This window comes from Mycteria americana, chromosome 17, assembly GCF_035582795.1.
Source record: "Mycteria americana isolate JAX WOST 10 ecotype Jacksonville Zoo and Gardens chromosome 17, USCA_MyAme_1.0, whole genome shotgun sequence".
Classification (NCBI taxonomy): Eukaryota; Metazoa; Chordata; class Aves; order Ciconiiformes; family Ciconiidae; genus Mycteria; species Mycteria americana.
Window position 1 is genome coordinate 8,243,850 of NC_134381.1, and position 15,046 is coordinate 8,258,895.

A 15,046-nucleotide genomic window follows, 5' to 3' on the forward strand; every position below is an offset into this window, starting at 1 on the left:
GATTCAGGGATTTCTGCTGTGAGGCTTCTAGGTATAAGCAGATTGGGGATATACAAGCCATGAGATAAAGTGTCTGATGTTCCCTTTTTTTTAAAGCATTTTTGAAGGCTGATGGAGAGGTCTGTATTTAATCCAGTAGATCTCTTTGCATCTCTGCCACTTAAATTTAAACAACTCTGTGTCAGCTAAAGGGCAAAGGGGTGAAGAGACTGTACTTCACTCCCCCCCCGCCGAGAGATTTGATACCTGGAAATGGTTCTGCTGAACTGGTACACGAATGCAAAATGCTTCTCTATCCTCAAGCAACCTCTCTGCAGGCATCTAATAGGTCAGAGAGGGGTTGGGGGGGTTACGAGGCTCTTGAAAGTGCTGTCAGTAATGTGGTGGAAACTTGCTGCGGAAATGTGCTCTGGAGGTGGTTAATTTAGAGTTGGATCATGCTCATGGGTACCAAGCATGAGCTGTCAGACCTGCAAGGTGAGACGTGCCAGGTTCTCATAACACAGATCTTAGGGAAAGGGTGCTGCAGCAGGCTGTGTGGGCCACACAGCTGAATTGTGATTGAATTGTGATCCCCCCCCCCCTTTCTTTTTTTTTTTCCTTCTTTTTTTTCCCTCTACATAGCAGTCTTTAAAACTGTGGGTCTATTTCCAGGCTTCTTATGCTAGCCCTCTCTCCCCATTGTGAACCTTTGGTTACTTATGCTCAATAAATGAGTATACAACCTGAAAAACAATGAGCTCAAGATCTGGACTGCTTCAGCTCTGAGCTTTCTGATTCCTCCTGCTCGCTGCAGCATTCCCGATATTTTGGCCTTGGACTTGTATTAATGGGGGAGAGTATGTGACTCATCCAGTTCCCGTGCTCCCGAATTCCTGGAGCTTTTGTTTTTAAGCTTGAGAACAAGAGCACCAGCTGGTAAGGTTTGGTTATGGATCTTTTCTGATGTGTGGGGACAACTGAAGGTCCCGGTGTTTTCCTCCCTGGCCACGAGGGGTCATTGCTGTTCTTTGCAAATTCAGCCAGTGCTTTGCCAAGCCCAGACTTAAATTCTGCAACAAGGCTTCAGCGAGGGCATCGCTGGCAGTTCCTGCAACCCCATCAAGCACAGCTTTGCAAAGCCAGCAGGTAACAAGAGATGAGAGTGACAAACTTGTGTGGGGCGGGAGAAACTTCCTGAGCAGTTTGAAAGGTGGCCAAGAAAGGTACCGGGCCAGCTGCCGTTTACTGTTGATTTGGCTGAATCCCTGTGAGTTTTCGCTCCCCTGATGAATGTCGAGGGCCACCAGTGCTCATCCATCTCGAAAACAACTGGATGTGCTGCAGGGGCTCACAGTTCCCATATGGAGAGGCTTCAGGTATCACTGTTTCAGTCATGACCCACAATATGGCAAATGACTTTTCCCCAGTGCCCAGCAGAGATGAGTGAGGACTCAGGTGGGGTCTGGGGGAGGCTCTGGCATCTCGGGTAGGTGGGGGAGCCGGGGCCCCTTTTTCTGTAGGCAGGTCTGCACAGGAGTATGGGCAGGCTATATAAAAAATGCTTTTGAAACGGGAAGTGCTTGAGATGTAAAGGAGGGCTCCAGCAACAGCAGTGTCCTCTTGAATTCTTGAAATAGTCTGTGGGATTTTGCTCTCTTGAATTCTTGAAATAGTCTGTGGGATTTTGCTAGGCAACTTCTAAGCAGGAAGGGTGAAAAGGAAGAAACTATGGCTTCTCTGGTTTAAGAACAAAATAATAGTTGAACATGAGGTGGGAAAAACCTAGTAAGTGTTCATTTTTATATGGGGAACTAAAATGCCCATGCACCCATTAAAACAGCTTAGACGAATCCTATTTCTTTGGTCACCAGTGTCTGATGGCGTGGAGCCTGTTTGTAAACCAGCCGTAGCACCTGCCTGTGCTGCTTACTCCAGGGTTAATGCATGGCACAGACGTGCTTGAAAGGAGAGCTAGTAAATAGTTCCCTTGCTGGTGAGTGCTGCCTGCAGAAACGAGAACACAAAATCACTCGTCTGTAGAAATAATTTTCCTGTTTCTTGGTGGCAGTGTTTGATTCATGTACTAATATGAAGAATGGCAACCTCTCCCTTTACTCCCAGTAATAACCATTGGGATTTTAAATTTGTGCTAATGGGTTATTAATCCAATTACTGCTGCTTATTACTGTATTATCTGCATGCAGTTTTGCTGTTCAGTTGAGGCGAATGGCATAAATACAAAGCTTTGAGCAGACCCTAGAAGATGCTGAAACCCCACTGAAATTATAGGCATTCTTGAAATGGTTTTCTCAGGTTCCTGAGGACTACTAATTCATATGCTAAGGTTTATTATTTGGTAAAGAGGCTGAAGCTTTAAGATACTGTTATGGAGGAAATGGAAGAAACATCACTGCAGCTGTTGGGTGTAACAACCCACACTTAATTGAAGGTAAACAGAAAAAGTATTGAAATTTCTTTTATGAAATATATGGGATGTACACAGGCCACATGCCAGGCTTGATTGAAAGAAACAGTCTGTAGATTTTTTTTTTTAATTTATTCTGCATTCACACAATCTTTCTGTCTCTGTCTTCTCCAATAATTTCTTGCACCCACTGGGCAACTTCAAGTTTGTTAACATGCAACAATGATGTTCACAAAAATTGACAGCAGGGTAGGGGACAGAAAATATAATACTCTTCAGGAAGGAGAAGAGGGCAGATATCTTGCTATGATATTTGGGAGTGACCAGCTGGCCCATCTGCCTGTCTATAGCCCCAGATTAACTACAGCACTGCTTTGGGAAATGGAAACGCTTTTGGAGCAACTGCTGAGTGGAAAGAGGTTGGGGACTGCTGGCAAAGAACCTGCCCCGCTTTGCTGCTTACGATTGCAAAGCATCAGAAGGAATACCTGACTGTTGACCTAAATGATAAATTCACCGGTCTGTTAAATAAAAAGTAAATACATTCATCTGCATAGATCTCAGGTGAGGCAGGGAGAAGCATATACGCAGCCTGTATTGTCCAGAACACAAGTCCTGCTTATTTGCAATTACCTTTGTGTATTTTGGTCGAGATCTGAGTATCACAGACCTGTGGTAGTCTTCTGGAGTTCACTCTCCTTCAGCCCTGCCATGGTAGGAGAGATTATCCAGGATGCTCCAGTCAGACCCAGAAGGGGATAACTTTTTCAGTAAAGGATGGTTGGTATTGTTGTTTGTAACAAATTTCTCTCAGGCTGCTTGGCCTGTGTTGACAGAAAGCTGTTTCCTCAGTTTCCTTCAATGTGTGGGAGCTGAGCAGAGGGTTAGATCACCGCAGTGAGAAGCTGATCTCCATTACGGAGATAAACCTGGAGAAATTCTGCTGAGTTCAAGAGATGTGACCCTGGGTTTGTCTCAGCATAATGTACCAGAATTTCTCTCTCCTGCCTGTGTGTAGCAAAACCAGCCTCAGTACCTGCAATTTGAGTCACTGATGGAGAAATGCAATAGAAATGGTTTGGGATCAGGCTCCTGGCTAAGATTTAGTGATGTAGGAGCAGACTGGCGCAGCAGAGGTGGAGGATCCCGTAGGGCCGTATGAAGTGCTGCATTTCAGATGCTATTGTTGGAAGATGAAAAATACACGTCTGCCAGGGACCTTGAATATGGCGTAGGAGACATGGAGTATGTTTGGATTTGTCACAAGGGAGGAGTCAGTATAAACAAGCCACTCTGTGTCCAGATGGTTACCCTGAGCAGGAGGCTACTGCACAAAATTGCATTTGTGTGTTCTCCCATTGCTGAGTGGGAGCAACCACAGACCTTTGACCAAAACACCCTGACCTCAAGCTGCTGCCTCAACCCTCTTCTATTCCCAAGGTGAACTGGAGAACGTATGAGAAACTAAATATCTTCAGCGTCACCGTCTGTGCTCTTTAGCTCAGGGAACGCTCGTGCTGCACATCTAAGGGCACCACGGTGCAGGCTGAAGAATTTAGGGGTTTAACTTCATCTTTGTACCAAATGGTGCACGAAAGTAGATCAATAAAATATTTGTTTTGTCACATTCGTTGGCCTCTATGGCTGTTTTTGGTATCAAGTTCTGCATATGCTCTGACAGCATTAACAAGGAAGTGAAGTCCTTTGTGCAAGCAGGGTGACCGATCCCTGGTTGTGGAAAAGCTGATGGTTGCGCACACAGCTGACCCAGTAAGGATCTCTTCTTTCCTGTTCATCTCTGCAAGAAACCCAGGGTCCAGAGCTGGCCGGGGACTCCAGACCCATGTGCAGGAGGAGGTTGCCAGCTGGCTTGAGGGCCAACGAGCTCTCGCTGTCAGATCGAGGGGTAAACAACTTGGGTAGTCCTTGCAAAGGGGTAAGGGATTTGACATGAGCTTTCTGCGTCCTTGGCTAGCATTTGCTAGTGAAGTTATACTAGCAAATCCCTTTTCCACCTGTCATTTCCACCATCTTCCCCTTCATCCCACTCCCCTCATGGCTCCCCTTCAATTTCCCTCATCTTCCCCTTCATGCCCTCTCCATCCAACCTCATCTTCCCCTCAGACCCCTTCATGGCACCCCCATTTCCCTCACGCTTCATCCTGGAGAGACTTTCGTGTCCCCCAGCCCCCTCTTCCCTCATCCTCCCTCCATTCCCCTCACGGCTCCCCCCTCGATGCCTCCTCATGGCTCCCCTCACCCTCTCCTTCACCCTCTCGTCTCCTCACGGTCCCCCCAGCCCCTGCTCGGCCCCTCATCCCCCTCAGAGGTTCCCCCCAATCTCCTCAGGGGCTTCCCCCTCGGAACCCCCTCACGGACCCCATCGCCCCGGCTCCCCTCACCGCCCCACACCTCCCCATTTCCCCCGGGGCGCTTCCTCCCCGCCCGGCAGGTCCCCGTCATGGCGGTGGGCGCGGCGCCCGGCCGGGGCCGGCAGCGGGAGCGGACAGCGGCCGGGCCGGGCCGGGCCGGGCGGGAGGCGGGGGCGGCGGAGGAGGAGGGGCCGGAAGGGGATGTGACCGCCCGCCCCGCCGGCCGGGGACGGGGCTGCGCCGCGCCGGGGGTTCCGGGATCTCCCTCGCCGCCTGCAGCCGCCCCCCGCCAGTCTCGCTCCGCACCGCGGGTGCCCCCGGCGGCAGCCCCCGGGGTACCCCCCGCCCTGCGGCCCCTCGTCCCTCTCCTCCTGCCAGGCCTGGCGGGGGCCCCCCCGGGCGTGCGGCCGCCCGGCCCCGCCGCCCCCCGCCCGGCCCCCTCCGCGCGTCCCGCCGCGGCCGGGCCGGGCTCGGCCCCGCTGCCGCTGCCCGCCCGGGCCTTGCCCGCCGCCGGCCTCCCCCGCGGGGATGCAGCCGGCCCGGTCACCCGCGCTTGACCTCTTCTGGCTGCTGTGCAGGAACCAGCCTCCCGGAGCGCGTCCCCGGCCTCGCACCCCGTCCCCGGCACCCGGCTCCGTCTGAGGCGGGCAGCAGGCCGGGAGGGCGGCCACCTGCGTGGGCCCGGCGGCCCCAGCGTTGCTTCGACGCCTCCATGGCCCCCCGGGCCCCGCTGGCCCGCTTCGCCTCCGCCGGTGTGCGGGAGAGGTAGCGGCGGTGCGGGCGCCCGAGGCTTGCAATGGGAGAAGGCGAGGCGTTGTGAGGCCGGAGCCCCCCGTCCTGTTCCCTCGCCCCAAGGAGCGCGTGGAGCCTGCCAGGCCCAGAGCCGCCTCTGCTTCGCCTTGCGAGCTGACATGGTTTCAGCGTACTTGATCCTGCTAGACTTCAACGATACTTGAAGCCAAATACGTGGCTCCTTGGCCTTTGCTAACTCAATGCTATGCAAAAGAAAAGGAGGAAAAAAAAAGAAACCTTGACACTGGTTGCAGTGGGAATGGCTGTTTCCTGCCCTGGGTGAGCCTACGTGTGGTTTCTTTATTGTGAGACGAACTAATTCTCCTTTACGCGGTGGAAGACACACTACATATGGCAACCTGAAACTTTGGTAACACTTGGTCATTACTAAGCAGTTGGAATTTGTACTCATTTTTTTTGCCTAAAGTCACCTAAGGAGCCTTGTTGCCATCTTCAGAAGCATTGGAGGAATCTGCGCTTGTCTTAATTCTTCGCCTCAAGTGACTTTATCACGCAGCGAGTGCAACCAACGTGCCCACCTAAAATACATTCTCCTTCAAAGCTCCTTCTCAACCTGGAAGATCAGGGATCACAGACTTCTTCAAAAACTTCTCGTCCTGGGAAAGGCTGCCCATAGTTACTTTATGGGGCAGCAGCCTGGAAAAGTTCTTGGGGACCAAAGGAGGCCAAGTCTGCCTGCCCTGCACTTTATCAAAGGAGCAGGGAAGAAGGAGTCATCGAGGCATGGGGGCCCGCACTGTAATGTCTTCGTTGAACATGGTAAGAGGTTTCTGTTGGTATTTCTTTTGGTTTAATTTTGATTTGCTGAGCTAGATGCAATATGGATTTATTCAAGGGTATGGTGCAGATACAGAGGTAGTGTACTTCATGGAAGTCTTTTGTTTTCTCTCCCTTGCTTCTTAAGGCAGACCTTCTGTGATTGTTTATTAAGAAAGTACTTAACTTGGGTCAGATTGCTTGAAACCTGGGCAGAGGTTATTATACAGCTAAATGCAAAATACAAGGAAGTAACTTTAACGTTGTACAAGCTTCTCATTTCTGCCTTAGATACGTTCAGTTTAAAGTCTGGGAAAGCATTTCACCCTTCTCGAGTTGTCTGTTTCGTACATATAGACTAAGCACACCTGATGGTGATGCTATGGTCAGTGACAAGTGTGCTTTAATTTATTGAAAGGGACTCTGCTACTTGGGGGGTGGGGGGAAGACTTCTTTTGGAAGGTTTGTGGATACTGCTGTTGTGACAACTGGTTGGAATAAAACAGTTGCTTGTTAATTTGCGTAGTGCGTTTACAGCAGTTTTGGTTCATGGCTTCTCATAGCCTGTTAAGTCTTCATCTCATGCTGTGATGGATTTAAGTGCTAGATGCTAAAAGTGGCCAAGTTAGGGGTAGAGCAATCCTGTCACTTGCTGGTCTTCCACAAATTAAGATTCGCCTGAGAATCCCAGGAGAGAAGCCAAATGAAAAGCTCAGTAGGAGTCAGAGGTAGGTTTAGTAACTGTTTCAGAGGTTGTTCTGTTTTTTTTTTTCTTCTATTAAAAAAAAAAAAACCTAAAGAAATTATAAACTGAAGGCATCTCTACAAAAGTGAGATGCAGAAATGCATTGTTCCACTGAAACTTTTTGGAGTAATCCCTGCGTTTGCATAATGGTTTTTCAATTCTAATGTTCTTTGAGAAGACATGCTACTGGTTGCTATCTTCTGCCAGAGAATGGGATTTTGACAAAGCTTCTTCAACAGTTTTGTCCTCTTGAGGAAATTTATCTGTGAACAAAACAAAACTGCATCTATAATCTTCATATAATTAAAAATCAAAATATTTGCTGTGTCTGAGAGCACAGTCTGCAGTTAGAAAAGTTTTGATTCAGTTTTGGTTTAGCTGGCCTTTGCTTTCAAACTTTCTCTCATCCTTTGTTTCTAGAAGGGACCAAGAAATCCTGTGCAGTGTTCAGCAAAGACACAGACAGGGACACTGTGTATGTACTACTGTGTTGAAATATTGTTTTGAGTTACGTCAATGTTGTTTTTTCTGATTTTCCCCACAATGTTTGTGCACTGAGGTTATTTGGGAATTGAAGGTAATTAAGGGGAGTTTGGAGAACATAAGGGCTAGCTTGTCCCTCTGATGATAAACCCGCTGCTGGATTTTTCCAAGCCATGCTTTCAGTCCTGTGATATACCCACTCCTCCACCCCCAGTTTGGTTGCTGCTTTTACTACTTTGGACAGAGTTTCAAGGTCAGATGAGATACAGCGAGAGCGCCAACTGCAAGCAGTACAATATTCTAACTACCTTCGGTGTTTTGATGTAGTAGAAGAGCCAGAAATGCTCCTTTTTGATCACCTAACAGGAACAGGCAGATGGTAACTTCTTGCCAGTATGACCTGAGGTCAGAAGATCCTAGCACTTCGCAAAGAAAAATAGCATCTATAATGTCCTTATACCATATGTCCACAAGAGACCTCAGTGTCTTGATTTAGAAAAGAATAAACTTGAAAGGGGACATCAAGGCCAGTACATCTGTTAAGAGAACTGCAAAAGATCAGCCTCGCTTATCCACATGAGGAAAAGTTTCTTCCTTTGAGTGTATTAAATGGTTCTTCGCAGTACAGGCAGTAGAAGGCTGTACCACTGTTGTTTGTTGTTCAGCTCTGTTTTGAGTTTGAGCTGCTCCTATCCTGAAAAATGCTATCTTAAAATATCTGGAAAAATACAGAGGAAACAAAGGTCATTTTAGAAAGTTCTTCATCTCCCTCAATTTTTTTATTTGCTAACTTGTCTTTGAAATATATATAGTCTGACATACTTTATAATTAATGGACAGAATAGTATTTAGTGTTTTCAGTCCTATTCAGAGATGGTTCCATAGGCTGTAGTTCATAAAAATATTGGCATTTTTTCAGGGCTTAAATTTCTGCATGTTTGTCTTTCAGCACTTTGATTACACAGTTTCTTCTAAATGCCGAACACTGTATCTGGGTTCTTTGCCACACTGTGGGAACTAGCTTGTCCCTAGAAAATCGTGTTTCTTGCTTTTCATAACTAAGAAATGTTTGAGGAGAAATTCCAGGGTGACCTGCTTAAAGCAAACCTCTTGAGACAGTCGAACTCTTAAAGGTTTGAAGTTCTTGTATATTAAAAACCATGATAAAACAAAAAAAAAGTGGAGCTGGTAATAGCATGGCTCTCCTGTTATGGTTGTGTTTTGGTAAAGCTGTTTCATAACCCCGTTTCAGTGGGACCACCACCTGCTAAGTTTTACTGAGGCCGATTCAGCAGACACTTAGCAGTGGTTTTCAGAGCACCGAAGATCTTAATTGCTTCAGTGGTATTGAATCTTAGCTGAAAGGGTTAGTAAATATTATCAGATACTAACAGTGTAAGGCAAAATAACTTTTCAGGGAAGTAATTTCATTTCTCAGTCGTTCTCTCTGTAGTGCTCAAAGCAGTGCATCGAGAGGCTTCTGAAAAGCAAGGAGGCAACTGGCCAGAAATCAGCTCTGCTGGTGGTCAAATGTTCTGTGAGAATAATGCAGAAAGGCTCTAAATTTTGTCATGAGTTGACAATTGAGGAGTGCATTAAGGGGGAAAAAATAATCTATGGGCAAGTTTTAGACTTCTTTCTTTGTCTTGCTGCTTTCTGCACTAAGGGTGTTTTGCAAGCTGGAGCTCACTCTGCTGTAGTTACCCTGGGCAGCAGAGTAGTGCTTGACGGGATTTTATAGATTTCATCTTGACACAGATTAGTCCATCTCTTAGATTGCTTGCAAGCTTGAAATTGCGAGAAAGTATAAAGGCAATGTTTGCCTCTTCCCCTGAGCTTTTCTTGGCTGAGAAACGAGTCTATAGTCACTGCTTTTTGTGAACGTCCAACTGAGAGAAAAGCTGTGGTCGGTAGACAGTTAATGGGAAAGACTTTGTAAATGCAGATTGAAGTTTGCACACTGGTGTATCTTGTGCCTTTCTGGAATATTAATCTGGGCAAAACTCAGACTTCAGAAAAGAAAGAAACAAATAATTGAGGTGTATTCCCACAGGACTCAACTCTGATCCTGGAGTTGGCAGTAGTTAACTGGAGCGATCGGCAAACACCACACCTTCTCTGACTGTCTTGGGTAGGTGTTGCTGTGCTGAATGATGAGCAGATCCCCTGAAGCATCTTGGTAGAACAGTATCTCCAAGCAAAAGCAGCACCTGAAGGCTTAAAAAATGAATTCTGATCATTAGACCTGTGATGCTGAGGTGAAGAAGAGGTGCTAGGATAACTGCTTAGCAAGGTGGTAGGTTTGGTCCACAGCTTTGAATTCCAGTTATTGTGCAATTGACTGTGGTGATGCTTCTTGGTCAGCAGCAGAACAGTGTTCTGAGAGGTGAAATCCTGAGCAGCATCTCTGCTTGTGCAAGCCTGAAAGGTTGGGTTTTATATGTATTCTTTAATGCATAGATGTGATGGTGACTGGGAATGGGGACCGTCTTTCCGTGGGCATGTTGGTGGGAACTTGAGTGTGATTTCTGGATTTAACAATGGGAAATTATGGTAAATAATATCTTGAAATATAGGTCTTTCAAATGTTGCTACAGCTTTGATGTACGTATTTGCTCTCATTGGTGCCAGTTTTGCTGTAGCAGTCAGAGAAATAATTGTTTTGGGAGGAAGAAGAAACCTTCTGAAGAGGTTTTGAGTATGAGACATTCTTATATGCTGCTTCTCGTTACATATAATGGATCACTGATAGATATCAACCTGGTCTTACAACTTTTTAATTGTTTTGTGTTTGAGACATTCTGCAAAGTTATACAAATATGGCTAACTGTAAAGTTGGTAGAAAGAAAAGGAACTTTCCTTTTGAATCTGTTACACCTTTACACTACCAGGGAGTGATAGTTGTTCAGCTTTGAGCTTTATTTTAAGTATCTTTAGAGTATAGTTGATAAAGCACTTGCACAAGAATGTTCTTTTCTTATTTTCCTCATAGTGACAAAATGGGGTCTTTCTGATAGTTTCTCTTCCAGCAGATAAGTGATAGGAAAGCTCAAACGAGCTGTTTACCTTCCTGTAAAGAGAGACGAACTCCAGGAACTGGATCCATTTTTCTAATCCCTTCAGTGCTGAATATAGCTGAAGTCAGCCTACTAGTGTCTCTTTCATATTGGATCTGAACTTTTCTCCTTACAAGGGTGCTGAAAGTTTTAGTGCTTTAACTAGGAAGTAATTGTGCAAAATAGATCCATAGCATAAGCTTGCCACAGCTGCCAGTTGGAGAGATGCCCTATGAAATTCACTATTAGAAAAAAAACAATTAAAACGATCTTTTTCTATATTATTGATTTAAAATTGATTTTTAAGAGTCTTTAGGTTTAATAATCTATCTTGTTTTATGCTGTTAAATTTCATGTTTTGACTGTTTGGATTGTGAAAATGAGTAAATTACTTTATAATTGGTTCCTTCCTCAGGACTTAGTGATTGACCAGCATACACGAGTATATACTACCATATATACTGTTATAATTACATTGGTGTTTATTATTTTTATGAAATGCTGATCATTTTCATACCGTGTAGGAAAATGCATAATTCCAAGAAGTTGGTTGGTGTTTGGTGTTGTTTTTTTTTTTTTTTTTTTTTCCCCCCCTAAGTAAAATGTTATTAAGAACTCTTCAGCTTTGGAATATACTTTTATCAGCTGGGTGGTCCAGAGCAGGTTGTGATCAAGCAATAATATATGACTTTGTACTTGTTATCCTTTATCGTACAGGTGAGGTCAATATATCTTCTTTATATGCAATATACATTTATTAGATAGTCAATTGCCCATACATGGAAATGATTTAAATGAGATTCTTTCCATACTAGAACACTGTTTCTTTAAACCCGTGTAGTTAGAAACCCTGCATTTATCTCTTTCCATTGTTCCTTAGGGCATTTTTATACTCCATTTCTGCTTCACCAACTGCAAAACCTGAGACTTGAAAGAAACTGCTTTACTGCTTCTGATTCTGCTTTAGGCCTTTCACCTGAAATTGTATGGTTAACATCAGCCTAATAGGAGTCCATTACTTAGAGCCTGACTTCAGTGTCTCAGGTCTGCGTTCTAAACTGACAAAACTTTCTTCATTGTTAGGTTGGAGATTTGGCAGCTCCCAAACTTTAATTTCCATCTCTATTAGGAGAGACTTATCCCCAGCTTTTGAGGTCATTGCATATGTATCCAACTTTGATGTGCTTTGGTATTAACCTGGTTAATGCTGATGTCTGCTGCACACCAAATGCAGATTTGTTTACTGCCGCTGACTATATCCCTTTTCATCATACAAAGCTCTTGCTATATTTTTTCCTGCTCCAATTATCTAATACCAGTAGGTTTTGCTAAGAAGCTCCTCCACAAAACTTGATCTAGGTTTGGAATATGTTAGGAAAGAGACCTAAGTCTTGCTAAACTGCTTTTCGACACGCCGAGGTGGAAGATGATGATGATGGGGAAAGGCTAATCCTTTTCCTGGGCAAAAGCAGTTCTGTTTTGTGCACTGACTAATCTTTGATAACTTGCCATGTTTAAGCAGTTCATCTTGTTCATGACGAATAGGTATGCCAGACTTTCATTAACAGATTGTGCTGGTTCTGCATTCTTATTTACAAATTTTAATAGGAAGGCTATGTGAGAAGATCAGGACAGGGAGGCAAGAGAAAGCTGCAGGGTATTAGAACAGAAATCATTGCTTGTAAGCGATCATCTCATTCAGCACACTTCAACATTTACCAACAAACTCACAGTATTTTAAATTGAAGAGTTTAAATCTTAAGCTTGAAAGTGAGGCATTGACACAGTCCCATTGCTGAGAGCTGGGAATCCCGAGTTTCATCCCTGGTGCTCTCTGCGATGGGCTCTGTGGCACGTGGCAAATCATGAGGGCGCAGAAAAGTGAAAATGGCCTTGGAAAGTCTTGTCCTGTTGATGGTTGGTTTAGGGTGGGGATGCTGTTGTGTTGTGTCTTGGAACAATAGGATTGTGTTTCCAGCTGCACTTATAGGAACTCCGATAAAACAGACAAAAAATAAATGGGTGAGTATTGTCAGTCCTCGGCAGTTGTGCTGTGTTTACTCACGTGGACTAACCAGTGTCTTGGCAAGGTGTCAGATAAGGAATGCTGTTAACTGATACCAGGCAGTCTGAACGCATGGCTGCAGTATTTAGTCCAGCTCTTAACATCCAGCTGCTACCCGTGGTGCGTTCCGTAAAGGTTCATAGCGTGCTGCCTTAAGCCTCGGTCCCTGTTTGGAGTATTTTAGCATCCCCAGATTTCCCGGGACATCACTGCAGCTCCATTGGTGTACTCGATCCACACCGTAAGGTTTAAAACATTGATTGCCGTGGTACTGTGTGGGAGTGGATGTTCGGTGCATTATAGGTGTCATCTCTTTCAGCTATATAAAATGCTCGGATTGATTCACATTCATGCAGACTGAAGGAAGCATTTAAAATACTACAGTCCTTCTGGAGTCATTGTTGCAGATGGACTTTGCTTTCCTTTTTTTTTTTTTTTTTTTTGGCAGGGGGAGGGGGCTGCCTTCTATCTGCAATGTCTGTCGATAGCCGTAGAAAGAGGCCTAGTGTCTTCACCCAGCAGTCTTCTGTCATTTCAGACGTACTGTGCCATTCTTGTGAGAAGTAGTAAGTCTCCTTATAAAAAGGTCTGTTGTGAATCGCAGAAGTCCGTTACTATAGGAGCGTGAAGAGCAATTTCAGCAGAAGGAAGAGGGACTCTTGTTGCTTTGCTTTTGTGGATGGTCTTATCAGTCAACTCTTATCCTGCTGTATGCTGATTGAAGATCAATTTAAACAACCTGTAGAGGTTATTAATCTGCTTACCAGAGTATCCATTTTATCAGTATAAAGAGGAATCTTGGACAAAAAGGGTAATGAACATCCAGACGGTTTTAGTAAGTAAAGCTGCCTAAGGCAACGTCTTTCCTTAGTTCTTAAATAAATTAGTTATTAGTTAGAACTCTCCTTAGTTCTTAATTTTGTTCTTTCTTTAAACTTGCACGTTTAATGCCAGTTCTGCACTTAGTTATTAAGCATAACTTTTTGTGAGATGGCTGGGAGTTGCACCGCCCTGATGGCAAAATTTGATGCGAATCTGCTGAAATGGTGTGTTATGCTCTGGGAGGAGTCCCTTTCCACACATCTCATTGTAATGATGGGACAAGTGTGCCTGAATACCAGCTCGCTTTAGTTTTTGCCTAAAGTGCTTTCTGAAGTTAGTGTTGAAATTAGATTTAGGTTTTTTTGTTCTTTCCCAGCATTTCTCCCTTGCTGTTATCAGTCAGGTTGTGAAAAGCATGAGCTTGCTTTTCCGCAGAGCGATTGCTGCTAATTTACACGGACGCAAGCAAGATCATCATTCTTTCATGATTGAGGAGACTGCCTGATTTATGTTGTGTCATCTCTGTGCACTGTTTTTACCTAATGAATAGAATTTCACAACGGGTTATTAATCATTAAGACTTTGGTTTCATTGTGTGTCTTAAAGAATCAATATTGCTAGATGTTGCCTGCCCTGAGAAGCTTCTTATACATTAGTGCCGCTTTTCTAAGGCATTTTGGTGCATTCATCTTTTAGACTGACTTAAGTTCCTACCTTATTCCTGCCATATCCCCTCAGTACTTCTCGTACGCCTTTCCAGGGCCTGAGTTGTGTCCAGTCTGCCTTTCTGTAGGCTCATCCTTTGTCTGATCAGTAGCAAGTCCTGTTTGGTCCAGTCTCTCCTTAGAGCTCAGAAAATAGTAAAACAGTGAACCTTATTCTGCTGTGATTTGCACTCCCCATTTGCATCAAAGAGGGAATGGTGGCCTCAGAAGCTGGGAATAATGTGTGATGAAGACTGTATTGAATTACGTATTCTGCTGCCTGTTAAATGCCTGGGTTTGGGGATGGCAAAGCTTGCTGAAGTACAGGATTCCCCCCTTTGCTGACCTGCTGTTTGTTCCCTGTCCAACGTCCATGGCCGGTGGAAGTACAGAGTGACCTGGGCATGTTCCCTGTGTTTCCCGTGACACTGACGCTGTACAGGAGGAAATGTCACTTACTCTACGCTTCCAGAATCTACCAACACACATCAGCTTTGTCAGGTTTTTGCAGTGGCCCCAATGAGCTGATGGGCTGCCAATCCACACCTGGTGTAACTGATGGCTTTTCATGGCCTTTATTTTGGTGTGTGTTCCCAGAATAAACAATGTTGTTTTTCCAGAGGCTGAATGTGTGAACGGTAGTGGGATAAGGACATGGAAACTTTAAATAGGAAATTGTTTGGACTTTCGGGAAATGTTTGCTATTTCATTTGTGTTCAGGTTGCCCAATTTCAAAGGCTGCTTTTTAGGTCCTGTCTCATTTAATGTAACTGGTGAAGGGCTGCTCCTGCATAACAGGGCTGTTATGCAGTAAACTCAACTG

The 15,046-nt window shown here is 45.0% G+C and overlaps 1 protein-coding gene across 1 annotated transcript in view; it reads left to right on the forward strand.

The window, feature by feature from the left end:
* Positions 1-5,002: 5,002 nt before the first annotated feature.
* The window catches only part of ABL1 (ABL proto-oncogene 1, non-receptor tyrosine kinase), an 85,108-nt gene continuing 75,064 nt past the window's right edge, over positions 5,003-15,046 (forward strand). The window contains exon 1 of the mRNA XM_075519612.1: positions 5,003-6,351. Coding sequence (XP_075375727.1) covers positions 6,216-6,351 — 136 coding nt within the window. The 5' untranslated portion in view covers positions 5,003-6,215. The remainder of the gene's footprint in view (positions 6,352-15,046) is intronic.